This window comes from Eriocheir sinensis, chromosome 42, assembly GCF_024679095.1.
Source record: "Eriocheir sinensis breed Jianghai 21 chromosome 42, ASM2467909v1, whole genome shotgun sequence".
Lineage (NCBI taxonomy): Eukaryota > Metazoa > Arthropoda > Malacostraca > Decapoda > Varunidae > Eriocheir > Eriocheir sinensis.
In genome coordinates, this window is record NC_066550.1 from 14,126,673 (window position 1) to 14,144,688 (window position 18,016).

At 43.0% G+C, this 18,016-nt stretch overlaps 2 protein-coding genes across 2 annotated transcripts in view; both read left to right on the top strand.

Annotated features, from left to right (window-relative positions):
* Positions 1-14,064: 14,064 nt before the first annotated feature.
* LOC127010246 (cysteine-rich, acidic integral membrane protein-like) lies at positions 14,065-15,446 on the top strand. Its single transcript, XM_050884119.1, has 2 exons — positions 14,065-14,593; positions 14,894-15,446. The coding sequence occupies exons 1-2, from the start codon at positions 14,095-14,097 to the stop codon at positions 15,280-15,282; spliced, it is 888 nt and encodes a 295-aa protein (XP_050740076.1). The 5' UTR covers positions 14,065-14,094; the 3' UTR covers positions 15,283-15,446.
* Positions 15,447-16,028: 582 nt separating this feature from the next.
* Positions 16,029-18,016, top strand: part of LOC127010127 (uncharacterized) — a 23,242-nt gene continuing 21,254 nt past the window's right edge. Inside the window, exons 1-2 of the mRNA XM_050883972.1 lie at positions 16,029-16,189; positions 17,847-17,954. Coding sequence (XP_050739929.1) covers positions 17,861-17,954 — 94 coding nt within the window. The 5' untranslated portion in view covers positions 16,029-16,189; positions 17,847-17,860. The remainder of the gene's footprint in view (positions 16,190-17,846; positions 17,955-18,016) is intronic.

Here is an 18,016-nt window from a genome sequence, read left to right on the forward strand (position 1 = left end):
AATGTTAACGAAGATATATGCACGGAAAGGTCGCGTACGTGAGAAACCTCAAAAACATGAAAATCAGCTATATTTATGTCATTTGAGGTTATTTTCATGCAAACGGTGACTCTTCTTAAGTAATACGAGACGAGGAGTCCATTTCTGGCCTCCATGGAACGCTAGGATCAATATTAACTTAGATATGTGCCCGGAAAGGTCGCGTGGCAAGCTCAAAAATCGTGAATATTTTTTTGTGTTATTTCCTTGCCTAAAGTGACTCATCTTGGAGGAAATGAGACGAGGAGTTCATTTTTCTGCTCGGCACAACGCTAGACTCAATGTTAACGAAGATATATGCACGGAAAGTTCGCGTGAGAAACCTCAAAAACTTGAAAATCAGCTATATTTATGTCATTTTAGGTCATTTTCATGCAAACGGCGACCCTTCGTAAGTAATACGAGACGAGGAGTTCATTTCTAGCCTCCACGGAACGCTAGGATCAATATTAACGTAAATATGTGCCCGGAAACGTCGCGTGGCAAGCTCAAAAATCGTGAATATTTTTTTGTGTTATTTCCCTGCCAAAAGTGACTCATCTTGGAGGAAATGAGACGAGGAGTTCATTTTTCTGCTCGGCACAACGCTGGAGCCAATAGTAACGAAGATATATGCACGGAAAGGTCGCGTGAGAAACCTCAAAAACATGAAAATCAGCTATATTTATGTCATTTGAGGTTATTTTCATGCAAACGGTGACTCTTCTTCAGTAATACGAGACGAGGAGTTCATTCCTGGCCTCCACGGAACGCTAGGATCAATATTAACTTAGATATGTGATGAAAAGTTCCTGTGGCAAGCTCCAAAATCAAGAAAAAAAAATTGTGTTATTTCCCTGCCTAAAGTGACTCACCTTGGAGGAAATGAGACGATGAGTTCATTGTTCTGCTCGGCACAACGCTAGACTCAATGTTAACGAAGATATATGCACGGAGAGGTCGCGTGAGAAACCTCAAAAACATGAAAATCAGCTATATTTATGTCATTTGAGGTTATTTTCATGCAAACGGTGACTCTTCTTGGGTAAAACGAGACGATGAATCCATTTCTGGCCTCCACGGAACGCTTGGATCAATATTAACTTAGATATGTGCCCGGAAACGTCGCGTGGCAAGCTCAAAAATCGTGAATATTTTTTTGTGTTATTTTCTTACCTAAAGTGACTCACCTTGGAGGAAATGAGACGAGGAGTTCATTTTTCTGCTCGGCACAACGCTAGACTCAATGTTAACGAAGATATATGCACGGAAAGGTCGCGTGAGAAACCTCAAAAACATGAAAATCAGCTATATTTATGTCATTTGAGGTTATTTTCATGCAAACGGTGACTCTTCTTGGGTAAAACGAGACGATGAATCCATTTCTGGCCTCCATGGAACGCTACGATCAATATTAACTTAGATATGTGCCCGGAAAGGTCGCGTGGCAAGCTCAAAAATCGTGAATATTTTTTTGTGTTATTTCCTTTCCTAAAGTGACTCACCTTGGAGGAAATGAGACGAGGAGTTCATTTTTCTGCTCGGCACAACGCTGGAGCCAATAGTAACGAAGATATACGCACGGAAAGGTCGCGTGCAAGACCTCAAAAACATGAAAATCAGCTATATTTATGTCATTTGAGGTTATTTTCATGCAAACGGTGACTCTTCTTGGGTAAAATGAGACGATGAATCCATTTCTGGCCTCCATGGAACGCTAGGATCAATATTAACTTAGATAGGTGCCCGAAAATGTCGCGTGGCAAGCTCAAAATCCGTGAATATTTTTTTATGTTATTTCCCTGCCAAAAGTGACTCACCTTGGAGGAAATGAGACGAGGAGTTCATTTTTCTGCTCGGCACAACGCTAGACTCAATGTTAACGAAGATATATGCACGGAAAGGTCGCGTACGTGAGAAACCTCAAAAACATGAAAATCAGCTATATTTATGTCATTTTAGGTTATTTTCATGCAAACGGTGACTCTTCTTAAGTAATACGAGACGAGGAGTCCATTTCTGGCCTCCATGGAACGCTAGGATCAATTTTAACTTAGATATGTACCCGGAAAGGTTGCGTGGCAAGCTCCAAAATCGTGAATATTGTTTTGTGTTATTTCCTTGCCTAAAGTGACTCACCTTGGAGGAAATGAGACGAGGAGTTCATTTTTCTGCTCGGCACAACGCTAGACTCAATGTTAACGAAGATATATGCACGGAAAGGTCGCGTGAGAAACCTCAAAAACATGAAAATCAGCTATATTTATGTCATTTTAGGTTATTTTCATGCAAACGGTGACTCTTCTTAAGTAATACGAGACGAGGAGTCCATTTCTGGCCTCCATGGAACGCTACGATCAATATTAACGTAGATATGTGCCCGGAAACGTCGCGTGGCAATTATAAGCTCAAATTAAAATCGTGAATATTTTTTTGTGTTATTTCCCTGCCAAAAGTGACTCACCTTGGAGGAAATGAGACGAGGAGTTCATTTTTCTGCTCGGCACAACGCTAGACTCAATGTTAACGAAGATATATGCACGGAAAGGTCGCGTGAGAAACCTCAAAAACATGAAAATCAGCTATATTTATGTCATTTGAGGTTATTTTCATGCAAACGGTGACTCTTCTTGGGTAAAACGAGACGATGAATCCATTTCTGGCCTCCATGGAACGCTACGATCAATATTAACGTAGATATGTGCCCGGAAAGGTCGCTGGCAAGCTCAAAAATCGTGAATATTTTTTTGTGTTATTTCCCTGTCAAAAGTGACTCACCTTGGAGGAAATGAGACGAGGAGTTCGTTTTTCTGCTCGGCACAACGCTGGAGCCAATAGTAACGGAGATATATGCACGGAAAGGTCGCGTGAGAAACCTCAAAAACATGAAAATCAGCTATATTTATGTCATTTTAGGTTATTTTCATGGAAACGGTGACTCTTCTTCAGTAATACGAGACGAGGAGTTCATTTCTGGCCTCCCCGAAACGCTAGGATCAATATTAACGTAGATATGTGCTCGGAAAGGTCGCGTGGCAAGCTCCAAAATCAAGAATATTTTTTTGTGTTATTTCCCTGCCAAAAGTGACTCATCTTAGAGGAAATGAGATGAGGAGTTCATTTTTCTGCTCGGCACAACGCTGGAGCCAATAGTAACGAAGATATATGCACGGAAAGGTCGCGTGAGAAATCTCAAAAACATGAAAATCAGCTATATTTATGTCATTTGAGGTTATTTTCATGCAAACGGTGACTCTTCTTAAGTAATCCGAGACGAGGAGTCCATTTCTGGCCTCCCTGAAACGCTAGGATCAATATTAACTTAGATATGTGCCCAGAAACGTCGCGGGGCAAGCTCCAAAATCAAGAATATTTTTTTGTGTTATTTTCCTGCCAAAAGTGACTCACCTTGGAGGAAATGAGACGAGGAGTTCATTTTTCTGCTCGGCACAACGCTAGACTCAATGCTAACGAAGATATATACACGGAAAGGTCGCGTGAGAAACCTCAAAAACATGAAAATCAGCTATATTTATGTCATTTGAGGTTATTTTCATGCAAACGGTGACTCTTCTTGGGTAAAATGAGACGATGAATCCATTTCTGGCCTCCATGGAACGCTACGATCAATATTAACGTAGATATGTGCCCAGAAACGTCGCATGGCAAGCTCAAAAATCAAGAATATTTTTTTGTGTTATTTCCCTGCCAAAAGTGATTCACCTTGGAGGAAATGAGACGAGGAGTTCATTTTTCTGCTCGGCACAACGCTAGACTCAATGTTAACGGAGATATATGCACGGAAAGGTCGCGTGCGAGACCTCAAAAACATGAAAATCAGCTATATTTATGTCATTTGAGGTTATTTTCATGCAAACGGTGACTCTTCTTAAATAATACGAGACGAGGAGTCCATTTCTGGCCTCCACGGAACGCTACGATCAATATTAACTTAGATATGTGCCCGGAAAGGTCGCGTGGCAAGCTCAAAAATCGTGAATATTTTTTTGTGTTATTTCCCCGCCAAAAGTGACTCACCTTGGAGGAAATGAGACGAGGAGTTCGTTTTTCTGCTCAGCACAACGCTAGACTTAATGTTAACGAAGATATATGCACGGAAAGGTCGCGTGAGAAACCTCAAAAACATGAAAATCAGCTATATTTATGTCATTTGAAGTTATTTTCATGCAAACCGTGACTCTTCTCAAGTAATACGAGACGAGGGGCTCATTTCTGGCCTCCCTGAAACGCTAGGATCAATATTAACTTAGATATGTGCCCGGAAACGTCGCGTGGCAAGCTCATAAATCGTGAATATTTTTTTGTGTTATTTCCCTGCCTAAAGTGACTCACCTTGGAGGAAATGAGACGAGGAGTTCATTTTTCTGCTCTGCACAACGCTAGACTCAATGTTAACGAAGATATATGCACGGAAAGGTCGCGTGAGAAACCTCAAAAACATGAAAATCAGCTATATTTATGTCATTTGAGGTTATTTTCATGCAAACGGTGACTCTTCTTGGGTAAAACGAGACGATGAATCCATTTCTGGCCTCCATGGAACGCTAGGATCAATATTAACTTAGATATGTGCCCGGAAACGCGCGTGGCAAGCTCAAAAATCGTGAATATTTTTTTGTGTTATTTCCCTGCCAAAAGTGACTCACCTTGGAGGAAATGAGACGAGGAGTTCATTTTTCTGCTCGGCACAACGCTAGACTCAATGTTAACGAAGATATATGCACGGAAAGGTCGCGTGAGAAACCTCAAAAACATGAAAATCAGCTATATTTATGTCATTTGAGGTTATTTTCATGCAAACGGTGACTCTTCTTAAGTAATACGAGACGAGGAGTTCATTTCTGGCCTCCCCGAAACGCTAGGATCAATATTAACTTAGATATGTGCCCGGAAAGGTCGCGTGGCAAGCTCCAAAATCGTGAATATTTTTTTGTTTTATTTCCTTGCCTAAAGTGACTCATCTTGGGGGAAATACGACGAGGAGTTCATTTTTCTGCTCGGCACAACGCTGGAGCCAATAGTAACGAAGATATATGCACGGAAAGGTCGCGTGCGAGACCTCAAAAACATGAAAATCAGCTATATTTATGTTATTTGATGTTATTTTTATGCAAACGGTGACTCTTCTTAAGTAATACGAGACGAGGAATTCATTTCTGGCCTCCACGGAACGCTACGATCAATATTAACTTAGATATGTGCTCGGAAAGGTCGCGTGGCAAGCTCAAAAATCAAGAATATTTTTTTGTGTTATTTCCTTGCCTAAAGTGACTCATCTTGGAGGAAATGAGACGAGGAGTTCATTTTTCTGCTCGGCACAACGCTGGAGCCAATAGTAACGAAGATATATGCACGGAAAGGTCGCGTGCGAGACCTCAAAAACATGAAAATCAGCTATATTTATGTCATTTGAGGTTATTTTCATGCAAACGGTGACTCTTCTTGGGTAAAACGAGACAAGGAGTCCATTTCTGGCCTCCACGGAACGCTACGATCAATATTAACGTAGATATGTGCTCGGAAAGGTCGCGTGGCAAGCTCCAAAATCAAGAATATTTTTTTGTGTTATTTCCCTGCCAAAAGTGACTCATCTTAGAGGAAATGAGACGAGGAGTTCATTTTTCTGCTCGGCACAACGCTGGAGCCAATAGTAACGGAGATATATGCACGGAAAGGTCGCGTGCGAGACCTCAAAAACATGAAAATCAGCTATATTTATGTCATTTTAGGTTATTTTCATGCAAACGGTGACTCTTCTTGGGTAAAATGAGACGATGAATCCATTTCTGGCCTCCATGGAACGCTACGATCAATATTAACTTAGATAGGTGCCCGGAAATGTCGCGTGGCAAGCTCAAAAACCGTGAATATTTTTTTATGTTATTTCCCTGCCAAAAGTGACTCACCTTGGAGGAAATGAGACGAGGAGTTCATTTTTCTGCTCGGCACAACGCTAGACTCAATGTTAACGAAGATATATGCACGGAAAGGTCGCGTGAGAGAAGTCTTGCAAAAACATGAAAATCAGCTATATTTATGTCATTTAAGGTTATTTTCATGCAAACGGTGACTCTTCTACAGTAATACGAGACGATGAATCCATTTCTGGCCTCCACGGAACGCTACGATCAATATTAACTTAGATATGTGCCCGGAAAGGTCGCGTGGCAAGCTAAAAATCAGGAATATTTTTTGTGTTATTTCCCTGCCTAAAGTGACTCACCTTGGAGGAAATGAGACGAGGAGTTCATTTTTCTGCTCGGCACAACGCTAGACTCAATGTTAACGAAGATATATGCACGGAAAGGTCGCGCGCAAGACCTCAAAAACATGAAAATCAGCTATATTTATGTCATTTTAGGTTATTTTCATGCAAACGGCGACTCTTCTGCAGTAATACGAGACGAGGAGTCCATTCCTGGCCTCCACGGAACGCTAGGATCAATATTAACGTAGATATGTGCTCGGAAAGGTCGCGTGGCAAGCTTCAAAATCAAGAATATTTTTTTGTGTTATTTCCCTGCCAAAAGTGACTCATCTTAGAGGAAATGAGACGAGGAGTTCATTTTTCTGCTCGGCACAACGCTGGAGCCAATAGTAACGAAGATATACGCACGGAAAGGTCGCGAGAGAAACCTCAAAAACATGAAAATCAGCTATATATATGTCATTTGAGGTTATTTTCATGCAAACGGTGACACTTCTTAAGTAATACGAGACGAGGAGTTCATTTCTGGCCTCCCCGAAACGCTAGGATCAATATTAACTTAGATATGTGCCCGGAAAGGTCGCGTGGCAAGCTCAAAAATCGTGAATATTTTTTTGTTTTATTTCCCTGCCTAAAGTGACTCATCATGGGGGAAATGAGACGAGGAGTTCATTTTTCTGCTCGGCACAACGCTGGAGCCAATAGTAACGGAGATATATGCACGGAAAGGTCGCGTGAGAAACCTCAAAAACATGAAAATCAGCTATATTTATGTCATTTTAGGTTATTTTCATGCAAACGGTGACTCTTCTTGGGTAAAACGAGACAAGGAGTCCATTTCTGGCCTCCACGGAACGCTACGATCAATATTAACGTAGATATGTGCTCGGAAAGGTCGCGTGGCAAGCTCCAAAATCAAGAATATTTTTTTGTGTTATTTCCCTGCCAAAAGTGACTCACCTTGGAGGAAATGAGACGAGGAGTTCGTTTTTCTCCTCGGCACAACGCTGGAGCCAATAGTAACGAAGATATACGCACGGAAAGGTCGCGTGAGAAACCTCAAAAACATGAAAATCAGCTATATTTATGTCATTTGAGGTTATTTTCATGCAAACGGTGACTCTTCTTCAGTAATACGAGACGAGGAGTTCATTTCTGGCCTCTATGGAACGCTAGGATCAATATTAACGTAGATATGTGCTCGGAAAGGTCGCGTGGCAAGCTCCAAAATCGTGAATATTTGTTTGTGTTATTTCCCTGCCAAAAGTGACTCATCTTGGAAGAAATGAGACGAGGAGTTCATTTTTCTGCTCGGCAAAACGCTAGACTCAATGTTAACGAAGATATATGCACGGAAAGGTCGCGCGCAAGACCTCAAAAACATGAAAATCAGCTAAATTTATGTCATTTTAGGTTATTTTCATGCAAACGGCGACTCTTCTGCAGTAATACGAGACGAGGAGTTCATTCCTGGCCTCCCCGAAACGCTAGGATCAATATTAACGTAGATATGTGCTCGGAAAGGTCGCGTGGCAAGCTTCAAAATCAAGAATATTTTTTTGTGTTATTTCCCTGCCAAAAGTGACTCATCTTAGAGGAAATGAGACGAGGAGTTCATTTTTCTGCTCGGCACAACGCTAGACTCAATGTTAACGAAGATATATGCACGGAAAGGTCGCGTACGTGAGAAACCTCAAAAACATGAAAATCAGCTATATTTATGTCATTTGAGGTTATTTTCATGCAAACGGTGACTCTTCTTGGGTAATACGAGACGAGGAGTTCATTTCTGGCCTCCACGGAACGCTAGGATCAATATTAACTTAGATATGTGACGGAAAGGTCGCGTGGCAAGCTCAAAAATCAAGAAAAAAAATTTGTGTTATTTCCCTGCCAAAAGTGACTCACCTTGGAGGAAATGAGACGAGGAGTTCATTTTTCTGCTCGCCACAACGCGGGAGCCAATACTCACTAAGATATATGCACGGAAATGTCGAGCGAGAGAGACCTCAAAAACATGAAAATCAGCTATATTTATGTCATTTTAGGTTATTTTCATGCAAACGGTGACTCTTCTTGGGTAAAACGAGACAAGGAGTCCATTTCTGGCCTCCACGGAACGCTACGATCAATATTAACTTAGATATGTGCCCGGAAAGGTCGCGTGGCAAGCTCCAAAATCAAGAATATTTTTTTGTGTTATTTCCCTGCCAAAAGTGACTCACCTTGGAGGAAATGAGACGAGGAGTTCATTTTTCTGCTCGGCACAACGCTAGACTCAATGTTAACGAAGATATATGCACGGAAAGGTCGCGCGCAAGACCTCAAAAACATGAAAATCAGCTATATTTATGTCATTTTAGGTTATTTTCATGCAAACGGTGACTCTTCTTGGGTAAAATGAGACGATGAATCCATTTCTGGCCTCCATGGAACGCTAGGATCAATATTAACTTAGATAGGTGCCCGGAAATGTCGCGTGGCAAGCTCAAAAATCAAGAATATTTTTTTATGTTATTTCCCTGCCAAAAGGTACTCACCTTGGAGGAAATGAGACGAGGAGTTCATTTTTCTGCTCGGCACAACGCTAGACTCAATGTTAACGAAGATATATGCACGGAAAAGTCGCGCGCAAGACCTCAAAAACATGAAAATCAGCTATATTTATGTCATTTTAGGTTATTTTCATGCAAACGGTGACTCTTCTTGGGTAAAATGAGACGATGAATCCATTTCTGGCCTCCACGGAACGCTACGATCAATATTAACTTAGATATGTGCTCGGAAAGGTCGCGTGGCAAGCTCAAAAATCAAGAATATTTTTTTGTGTTATTTCCCTGCCAAAAGTGACTCACCTTGGAGGAAATGAGACGAGGAGTTCATTTTTCTGCTCGGCACAACGCTAGACTCAATGTTAACGAAGATATATGCACGGAAAGGTCGCGTGAGAAACCTCAAAAACATGAAAATCAGCTATATTTATGTCATTTGAGGTTATTTTCATGCAAACGGTGACTCTTCTTAAGTAATACGAGACGATGAATCCATTTCTGGCCTCCATGGAACACTAGGATCAATATTAACTTAGATATGTGCCCGGAAAGGTCGCGTGGCAAGCTCCAAAATCGTGAATATTTTTTTGTGTTATTTCCTTGCCTAAAGTGACTCATCTTGGAGGAAATGAGACGAGGAGTTCATTTTTCTGCTCGGCACAACGCTAGACTCAATGTTAACGAAGATATATGCACGGAAAGGTCGCGTACGAGACCTCAAAAACATGAAAATCAGCTATATTTATGTCATTTTAGGTTATTTTCATGCAAACGGCGACTCTTCTTGGGTAAAACGAGACGAGGAGTTTATTTCTGGCATCCACGGAACGCTACGATCAATATTAACTTAGATATGTGCCCGGAAAGATCGCGTTGCAAGCTCAAAAATCGTGAATATTTTTTTGTGTTATTTCCTTGCCTAAAGTGACTCATCTTGGGGGAAATGAGACGAGGAGTTCATTTTTCTGCTCGGCACAACGCTAGACTCAATGTTAACGAAGATATATGCACGGAAAGGTCGCGTGAGAAACCTCAAAAACATGAAAATCAGCTATATTTATGTCATTTGAGGTTATTTTCATGCAAACGGTGACTCTTCTTGGGTAAAACGAGACGATGAATCCATTTCTGGCCTCCATGGAACGCTAGGATCAATATTAACTTAGATATGTGCCCGGAAAGGTCGCGTGGCAAGCTCAAAAATCGGGAATATTTTTTGTGTTATTTCCCTGCCAAAAGTGACTTATCTTGGAGGAAATGAGACGAGGAGTTCATTTTTCTGCTCGGCACAACGCTAGACTCAATGTTAACGAAGATATATGCACGGAAAGGTCGCGTGAGAAACCTCAAAAACATGAAAATCAGCTATATTTATGTCATTTTAGGTTATTTTCATGCAAACGGTGACTCTTCTTAAGTAATACGAGACGAGGAGTTCATTTCTGGCCTCCACGGAACGCTACGATCAATATTAACGTAGATATGTGCCCAGAAACGTCGCGTGGCAAGCTCAAAAATCAAGAATATTTTTTTGTGTTATTTCCCTGCCAAAAGTGATTCACCTTGGAGGAAATGAGACGAGGAGTTCATTTTTCTGCTCGGCACAACGCTAGACTCAATGTTAACGAAGATATATGCACGGAAAGGTCGCGTGAGAAACCTCAAAAACATGAAAATCAGCTATATTTATGTCATTTGAGATTATTTTCATGCAAACGGCGACTCTTCTTGGGTAAAACGAGACGAGGAGTCCATTTCTTGCCTCCATGGAACGCTAGGATCAATATTAACGTAGATATGTGCCCGGAAACGTCGCGTGGCAAGCTAAAAAATCGTGAATATTTTTTTTTGTGTTATTTCCCTGCCAAAAGTGACTCACCTTGGAGGAAATGAGACGAGGAGTTCATTTTTCTGCTCGGCACAACGCTGGAGCCAATAGTAACGAAGATATATGCACGGAAAGGTCGCGTGCGAGACCTCAAAAACATGAAAATCAGCTATATTTATGTCATTTTAGGTTATTTTCATGCAAACGGTGACTCTTCTTCAGTAATACGAGACGAGGAGTTCATTTCTGGCCTCCCCGAAACGCTAGGATCAATATTAACGTAGATATGTGCTCGGAAAGGTCGCGTGGCAAGCTCCAAAATCAAGAATATTTTTTTGTGTTATTTCCCTGCCAAAAGTGACTCACCTTGGAGGAAATGAGACGAGGAGTTCATTTTTCTGCTCGGCACAACGCTGGAGCCAATAGTAACGAAGATATATGCACGGAAAGGTCGCGTGAGAAACCTCAAAAACATGAAAATCAGCTATATTTATGTCATTTTAGGTTATTTTCATGCAAACGGTGACTCTTCTTGGGTAAAATGAGACGATGAATCCATTTCTGGCCTCCATGGAACGCTACGATCAATATTAACTTAGATAGGTGCCCGGAAATGTCGCGTGGCAAGCTCAAAAACCGTGAATATTTTTTTATGTTATTTCCCTGCCAAAAGTGACTCACCTTGGAGGAAATGAGACGAGGAGTTCATTTTTCTGCTCGGCACAACGCTAGACTCAATGTTAACGAAGATATATGCACGGAAAGGTCGCGTGAGAAACCTCAAAAACATGAAAATCAGCTATATTTATGTCATTTGAGGTTATTTTCATGCAAACGGTGACTCTTCTTAAGTAATACGAGACGAGGAGTTCATTTCTGGCCTCCACGGAACGCTACGATCAATATTAACGTAGATATGTGCCCGGAAAGGTCCTGTCGCAAGCTCCAATACCAAGAATATTTTTTTGTGTTATTTCCCTGCCTAAAGTGACTCATCTTGGAGGAAATGAGACGAGGAGTTCATTTTTCTGCTCGGCACAACGCTAGACTCAATGTTAACGAAGATATATGCACGGAAAGGTCGCGTGAGAAACCTCAAAAACATGAAAATCAGCTATATTTATGTCATTTGAGGTTATTTTCATGCAAACGGTGACTCTTCTTGGGTAAAACGAGACGATGAATCCATTTCTGGCCTCCACGGAACGCTAGGATCAATATTAACTTAGATATGTGCCCGGAAAGGTCGCGTGGCAAGCTCAAAAATCGTGAATATTTTTTTGTGTTATTTCCCTGCCAAAAGTGACTCACCTTGGAGGAAATGAGACGAGGAGTTCATTTTTCTGCTCGGCACAACGCTAGACTCAATGTTAACGAAGATATATGCACGGAAAGGTCGCGTGAGAAACCTCAAAAACATGAAAATCAGCTATATTTATGTCATTTGAGGTTATTTTCATGCAAACCGTGACTCTTCTTAAGTAATACGAGACGAGGAGTTCATTTCTGGCCTCCACGAAACGCTACGATCAATATTAACTTAGATATGTGCCCGGAAAGGTCGCGTGGCAAGCTCAAAAATCGTGAATATTTTTTTGTGTTATTTCCTTGCCTAAAGTGACTCATCTTGGGGGAAATGAGACGAGGAGTTCATTTTTCTGCTCGGCACAACGCTGGAGCCAATAGTAACGAAGATATATGCACGGAAAGGTCGCGTGCGAGACCTCGAAAACATGAAAATCAGCTATATATATGTTATTTGAGGTTATTTTCATGCAAACGGTGACTCATTCTAGAGAAAATCGGACAACGAATCCATTTCTGGCCTCGGCACAACGATACAAGCAATATTAACTTAGATATTCGCCCGTACAGGTCGCGGCTCGGCTCCCACGATGTGAAAAATTTTATATTTTTTTCGTTATTTCCCTGCTAAAGGTGACTCACAGGGGCAAGGAAGTGACGAAAACTCCATTTCTGGCCTCAAAACACCGATCCAATAACGGACAAGGGAGATAATAGCGTTTAAACGTGAAACAAAACGTGACCATAAATTCGCGAGTTCTTACGTTTCATAAGTTTGTTATATGTCATCTAGTGAAGAAAATCACGAGAAAGCCAATGGCGAAGTCAGAATCGCGATACAACAAAAAGTGACGGAGTTATGCACGATTTTCTGAAAAAAACTGAAGACCTTTCGCAGCCTCTCATTCCTTTGTTTCGGGATACTTCTTCATAAGCTTCTGACACCTTAGAGAGAAAAGGACGAGGAATCCAGTGCTATCTTCAGAATTGGTCCAGGCCTCGTAATAGCTGAGATATCAACTATTTTAAAAATGCCTCACAATTTGTTGATTTTTTGACTGAATTTTGAGTTATTTCTTTGCCCTAAACACGTACAGGGTAGAACAGATCACGGGAAAGCTATTTCTGACCTTGGAATTACGATAGATTGAGTAATTATCGAGAAAATCGCATTATTCTGCCCTCCAGAATTTTGTTGTTCCATATTTCAGCCTTTTCCGGTGTTATTTCTCGGCCATTTTCGTGTTTGTGGCACTCTGCTTGCGTAAAATTTAATGGCGGAGCTGTTCCCGTTTACTAAGTTCCGTTTGGTTGCGTATTAAGCGAGATTTTTGGGTTATTCTTGACCAAGGTGGTTTGGAGGAGGGGTACCAGTAAGGGGGTAACGGGGAGGGGTAGGCTGATGGGGGGGTTGAGGAAAGGTTACCAAGGGAAGCAATTTTTATTACTTGTTGATCAATAAAAATTTTAATGTTTCGTCTTTATTTACATTTCCTGACCCTTGGCGTTGCTTGAGAGACGGTCATACATGCTGTCTGGCCTTGTTAAATAGCAGTAATAATTGTAAGCATGAGCGTCGTGTCTTAGAGCGGCTAACTCGTGCGTTAAGGCGGTAAACAAAAAATGTCGTGCGCTAAACTTGTGAAACGAAGGTTGTTGACGAGATAAATCATTCATAATCCGAGACATAAGAAGACCTATTGCACAGCCTCTTATAATGACTGATTAATCGTAGACGCCGGGCCAATAAAAAACACTTGTGATTTGTAAGTGTGTCTCTTTACATCAGTAGCCGATAGCGAGGGAGATAATTGAGAAAAACAACAACATACTTTATTTATTGTTCGTCGTGTGGATGGTCGAGGCCGCCCGGGCAGCCCACTAACCAATGACGTCATCAATACGTCATCAAATTAAAAGCAGATCTATCGTAAAATTTATTATAACCACCTGATTAATCAATAGGCAGCAAGCTCATAAATAGCACTTGTTATTGATAAGCATGATTCTTTACTAAAATAGCAGATTGCGAGGAAAACTATCGATAAAATAATACTATACTGCCTTCACTGTTCGTCATATGATGTTAATGGAATCCCCGGGAGCTGATTGGCTGGTGAGGGGTCAGGCACTCCAGACAGTCACATAGGCGTCATAATTAAATGGCCCAGGCACTCAGGAAGGCCGAGGACAGTGCCAGCAGCCCCCCCGCAGTGCCTGTCAACGAGGGAGTGCCATCAGCCCCCCCAGTGCCTGTCAACGAGGGAGTGCCATCAGCCCCCCCAGTGCCTGTCAACGGGGGAGTGCCATCAGCCCACCCAGTGCCTGTCAACGGGGGAGTGCCATCAGCCCCCCAGTGCCTGTCAACGGGGGAGTGCCATCAGCCCCCCCAGTGCCTGTCAACGTGGGAGTGCCATCAGCCCCCCCAGTGCCTGGCCACGGGGGAGTTCCATCAGCCCCCCCAGTGCCTGTCAACGGGGGAGTGCCATCAGCCCCCCCAGTGCCTGTCAACGGGGGAGTGCCATCAGCCCCCCCAGTGCCTGTCAACGGGGGAGTGCCATCAGCCCCCCCAGAGCCTGTCAACGAGGGAGTGCCATCAGCCCACCCAGAGCCTGTCAACGGGGGAGTGCCATCAGCCCCCCCAGAGCCTGTCAACGGGGAGTGCCATCAGCCCCCAGTGCCTGTCAACGGGGAGTGCCATCAGCCCCAGAGCCTCTCAACGTGGGAGTGCCACCAGCCCCCAGTGCCTGTCAACGGGGAGTGCCATCAGCCCCCAGAGCCTGTCAACGGGAGTGCCATCAGCCCCCCAGAGCCTGTCAACGGGGGAGTGCCATCATCCCCCCAGAGCCTGTCAACGGGGAGTGCCATCATCCCCAGAGCCTGTCAACGGGGAGTGCCATCAGCCCACCCAGTGCCTGTCAGCAGGGAGTGCCATCAGCCCCCAGTGCCTGTCAACGGGAGAGTGCCATCAGCCCCCCCAGAGCCTGTCAACGGGGGAGTGCCATCAGCCCACCCAGTGCCTGTCAACGGGGGAGTGCCATCAGCCCACCCAGTGCCTGTCAACGGGGGAGTGCCATCAGCCCCCCCAGTGCCTGTCAACGGGGGAGTGCCATCAGCCCCCCCAGAGCCTGTCAACGGGGGAGTGCCATCAGCCCCCCCAGTGCCTCTCAACGGGGGAGTGCCAGCAGCCCCCCCAGTGCCTGTCAACGGGGGAGTGCCAGCAGCCCCCCCAGTGCCTCTCAACGGGGGAGTGTCACCAGCCCCCAATGCCAGCAGAGAGAGAGAGAGAGAGAGAGAGAGAGACTATTTTTTTTCCGCCGAAGGGTCACTCTATACCACCAGGGTCATAAAACGCACCTACGCATATCTCCTACGAAAGCCTTGTCAACTATATGCATGCACTTATTATAATGTATTGTCCGAGTGATGGGATGGCATGACCTCTTATACCTCTTGTATTTCTCTTTGTAACAATAAACTTCAATCATTCAACAATAAACTATCAATCAATCAATCAATCATTTATTTCTTACTTTTAGTTTCATGGTGCTACCTACACGTACATGTACTAATAGTTGTATAAGTTTACCTGCAACAATAAACTATCAATCAATCAACCCTTCTCCCTTGTTGTTTACCTGCAACAATAAACTATCAATCAATCAATCAATCCATTATTATCCGTAAAAATGGTGATAAATTCAAAGTCACCGGGACATCAAGCTTAAGTTCACCCACCCCTCCATTCCGAATGAGAGAGAAGGGAGAGGAATTCCTTCATATATAAGGTGATTTACGCGTCTTCTCCTTCATTAATCTTCCTTTAATGGTTATTCATTATATTTTGAGGCGCGGGAGAGGGAATATAGGCTGTTATAAGAGGTCATTTCAAAGCGGCAACATGGTAGTCAAGGAGGGAGGAGGGAGGGAGAGAGAGAGGATGTAAACAAACGAAGGGAGCCTAACTAGCCCCAAAGAAGAGGAAGAAAGAAGGAGGGAGAGAAAAGGAAGGGAGGAGGGAGAGAAAGGGAAGGGAGGAGGGAGAGAAAGGAAGGAAGAAGGGAGAGAAAGGGAAGGGAGGAGGGAGAGAAAGGAAAGGAAAGGAGGGAGGGAAAGAAAAAGAGGGAGAGAAAGAGAAGTAAAGGAGGGAGAGAAAGGAAAGGAAAGGAGGGAGAGAAAGGAAGAAAAAAGGGAGAGAAAGGACGCTGAACATTCTCCAAATACTTTATGTGCTGTCAAGGGTTCGTCTGTCAAGGGGTAAGCTGTTGTCAAGGGTTTTTATGTTGTCAGTGGTCTGTATGCTGTCAAGGGTTCATCTGTCAAGGGGTAAGCTGCTGTCAAGGGTTTTATATGTTGTCAAGGCATTATCTGTTGTCAAGGGCTATCTGTCAAGGGTTTTATATGTTGTCAAGGCATTATCTGTTGTCAAGGAGTAATAGGCTGTCAAGGGTTTATGTTGTCAAGGCTTTATGTACCATCAATGGCTATTTCTCTAGGGGTTATATACTGTTGTCAAGGGTTTAATATGCTGTCAAGGGTTTATGCTGCTGTCAAGGGTTTAATATGCTGTCAAGGGTTTATGCTGCTGTCAAGGGTTTAATATGCTGTCAAGGGTTTATGCTGCTGTCAAGGGTTTAATATGCTGTCAAGGGTTTATGCTGTTGTCAAGGGTTTAATATGCAGTCAAGGGTTTATGCTGTTGTCAAGGGTTTAATATGCTGTCAAGGGTTTATGCTGTTGTCAAGGGTTTAATATGCAGTCAAGGGTTTATGCTGCTGTCAAGGGTTTAATATGCTGTCAAGGGTTTATGCTGTTGTCAAGGGTTTATACTGTTGTCAAGGGTTTAATATGCTGTCAAGGGTTTATGCTGCTGTCAAGGGTTTATACTGTTGTCAAGGGTTTAATATGCTGTCAAGGGTTTATGCTGCTGTCAAGGGTTTAATATGCTGTCAAGGGTTTATGCTGTTGTCAAGGGTTTAATATGCTGTCAAGGGTTTATGCTGCTGTCAAGGGTTTAATATGCTGTCAAGGGTTTATGCTGCTGTCAAGGGTTTAATATGCTGTCAGGGGTTTATGCTGTTGTCAAGGGTTTATGCTGTCAAGGGTTTATGCTGTTGTCAAGGGTTTAATATGCTGTCAAGGGTTTATGCTGTTGTCAAGGGTTTAATATGCTGTCAAGGGTTTAATATGCTGTCAAGGGTTTATGCTGTTGTCAAGGGTTTAATATGCTGTCAAGGGTTTAATATGCTGTCAAGGGTTTATGCTGTTGTCAAGGGTTTAATATGCTGTCAAGGGTTTAATATGCTGTCAAGGGTTTATGCTATTGTCAAGGGTTTATGCTGTTGCCAAGTGTCTTATATGTTGTCAGTGGTTTAATATGATGTCAAGGAGTTGTTATATGCTGCTGTCAAAGGTTTAATCTGTCAAGGGATTATTTGCTGTCAAGGAGTTATATCTTGCTGTCAAGGGTTTATCTGTTGTCAAGAGTTCATTGGTTAAGGGACTATTTCTTGTCAAAGAATTATATGTTGTCAAGGGGTTGTTATATGCTGCTGTCAAAGGTTTAATCTGTCAAGGGATTATTTGCTGTCAAGGAGTTATATCTTGCTGTCAAGGGTTTATCTGTTGTCAAGAGTTCATTGGTCAAGGGACTATTTCTTGTCAAGGAATTATATGCTGTCAAGGGATAGGGGTCTGCATGGACACTTCCTCAGAGGAACACATGAGTTTGGCTTCAGGGTGGGTGAAGCAACGCACCCCCAGTGTATGTCGGCATTGATTAAATTTTTTATCTGCCATTATTAGGAAACCTGCAGAACATATTGGTGAGTCTTGGTGACCTTGTTATTTTGGGATTGGCTGCCCCCATAGAACCCCTCTAATTATTCCCCCCCCCCCTCCCCCCTCTCTCCAGGTCAGGTCATCGCCATGTCGGGTCCCGCCAGGCGTCTACGTTACGAGCCTGAGCCGTACCTGGTTCAGCATGACCTCCTCACACTCGACCAGCTCCTCGGCATACTCGGCAAGTGTTACCACACCTTCAGACATTCATGAGACTTAACCCAGTAGCAGCGACGGGCCAAA

What these genes read in the sequence shown, in the direction of transcription:
- LOC127010246 (XM_050884119.1), top strand. Translation starts at nt 14,095, where the DNA reads ATGGCCCAGGCACTCAGGAAGGCCGAGGACAGTGCCAGCAGCCCCCCC. An exon ending in CCAGAGCCTGTCAACGGGGA is followed by an intron (nt 14,594 to 14,893) that starts GTGCCATCAGCC and finishes TGTCAACGGGAG; the next exon opens with AGTGCCATCAGCCCCCCCAG.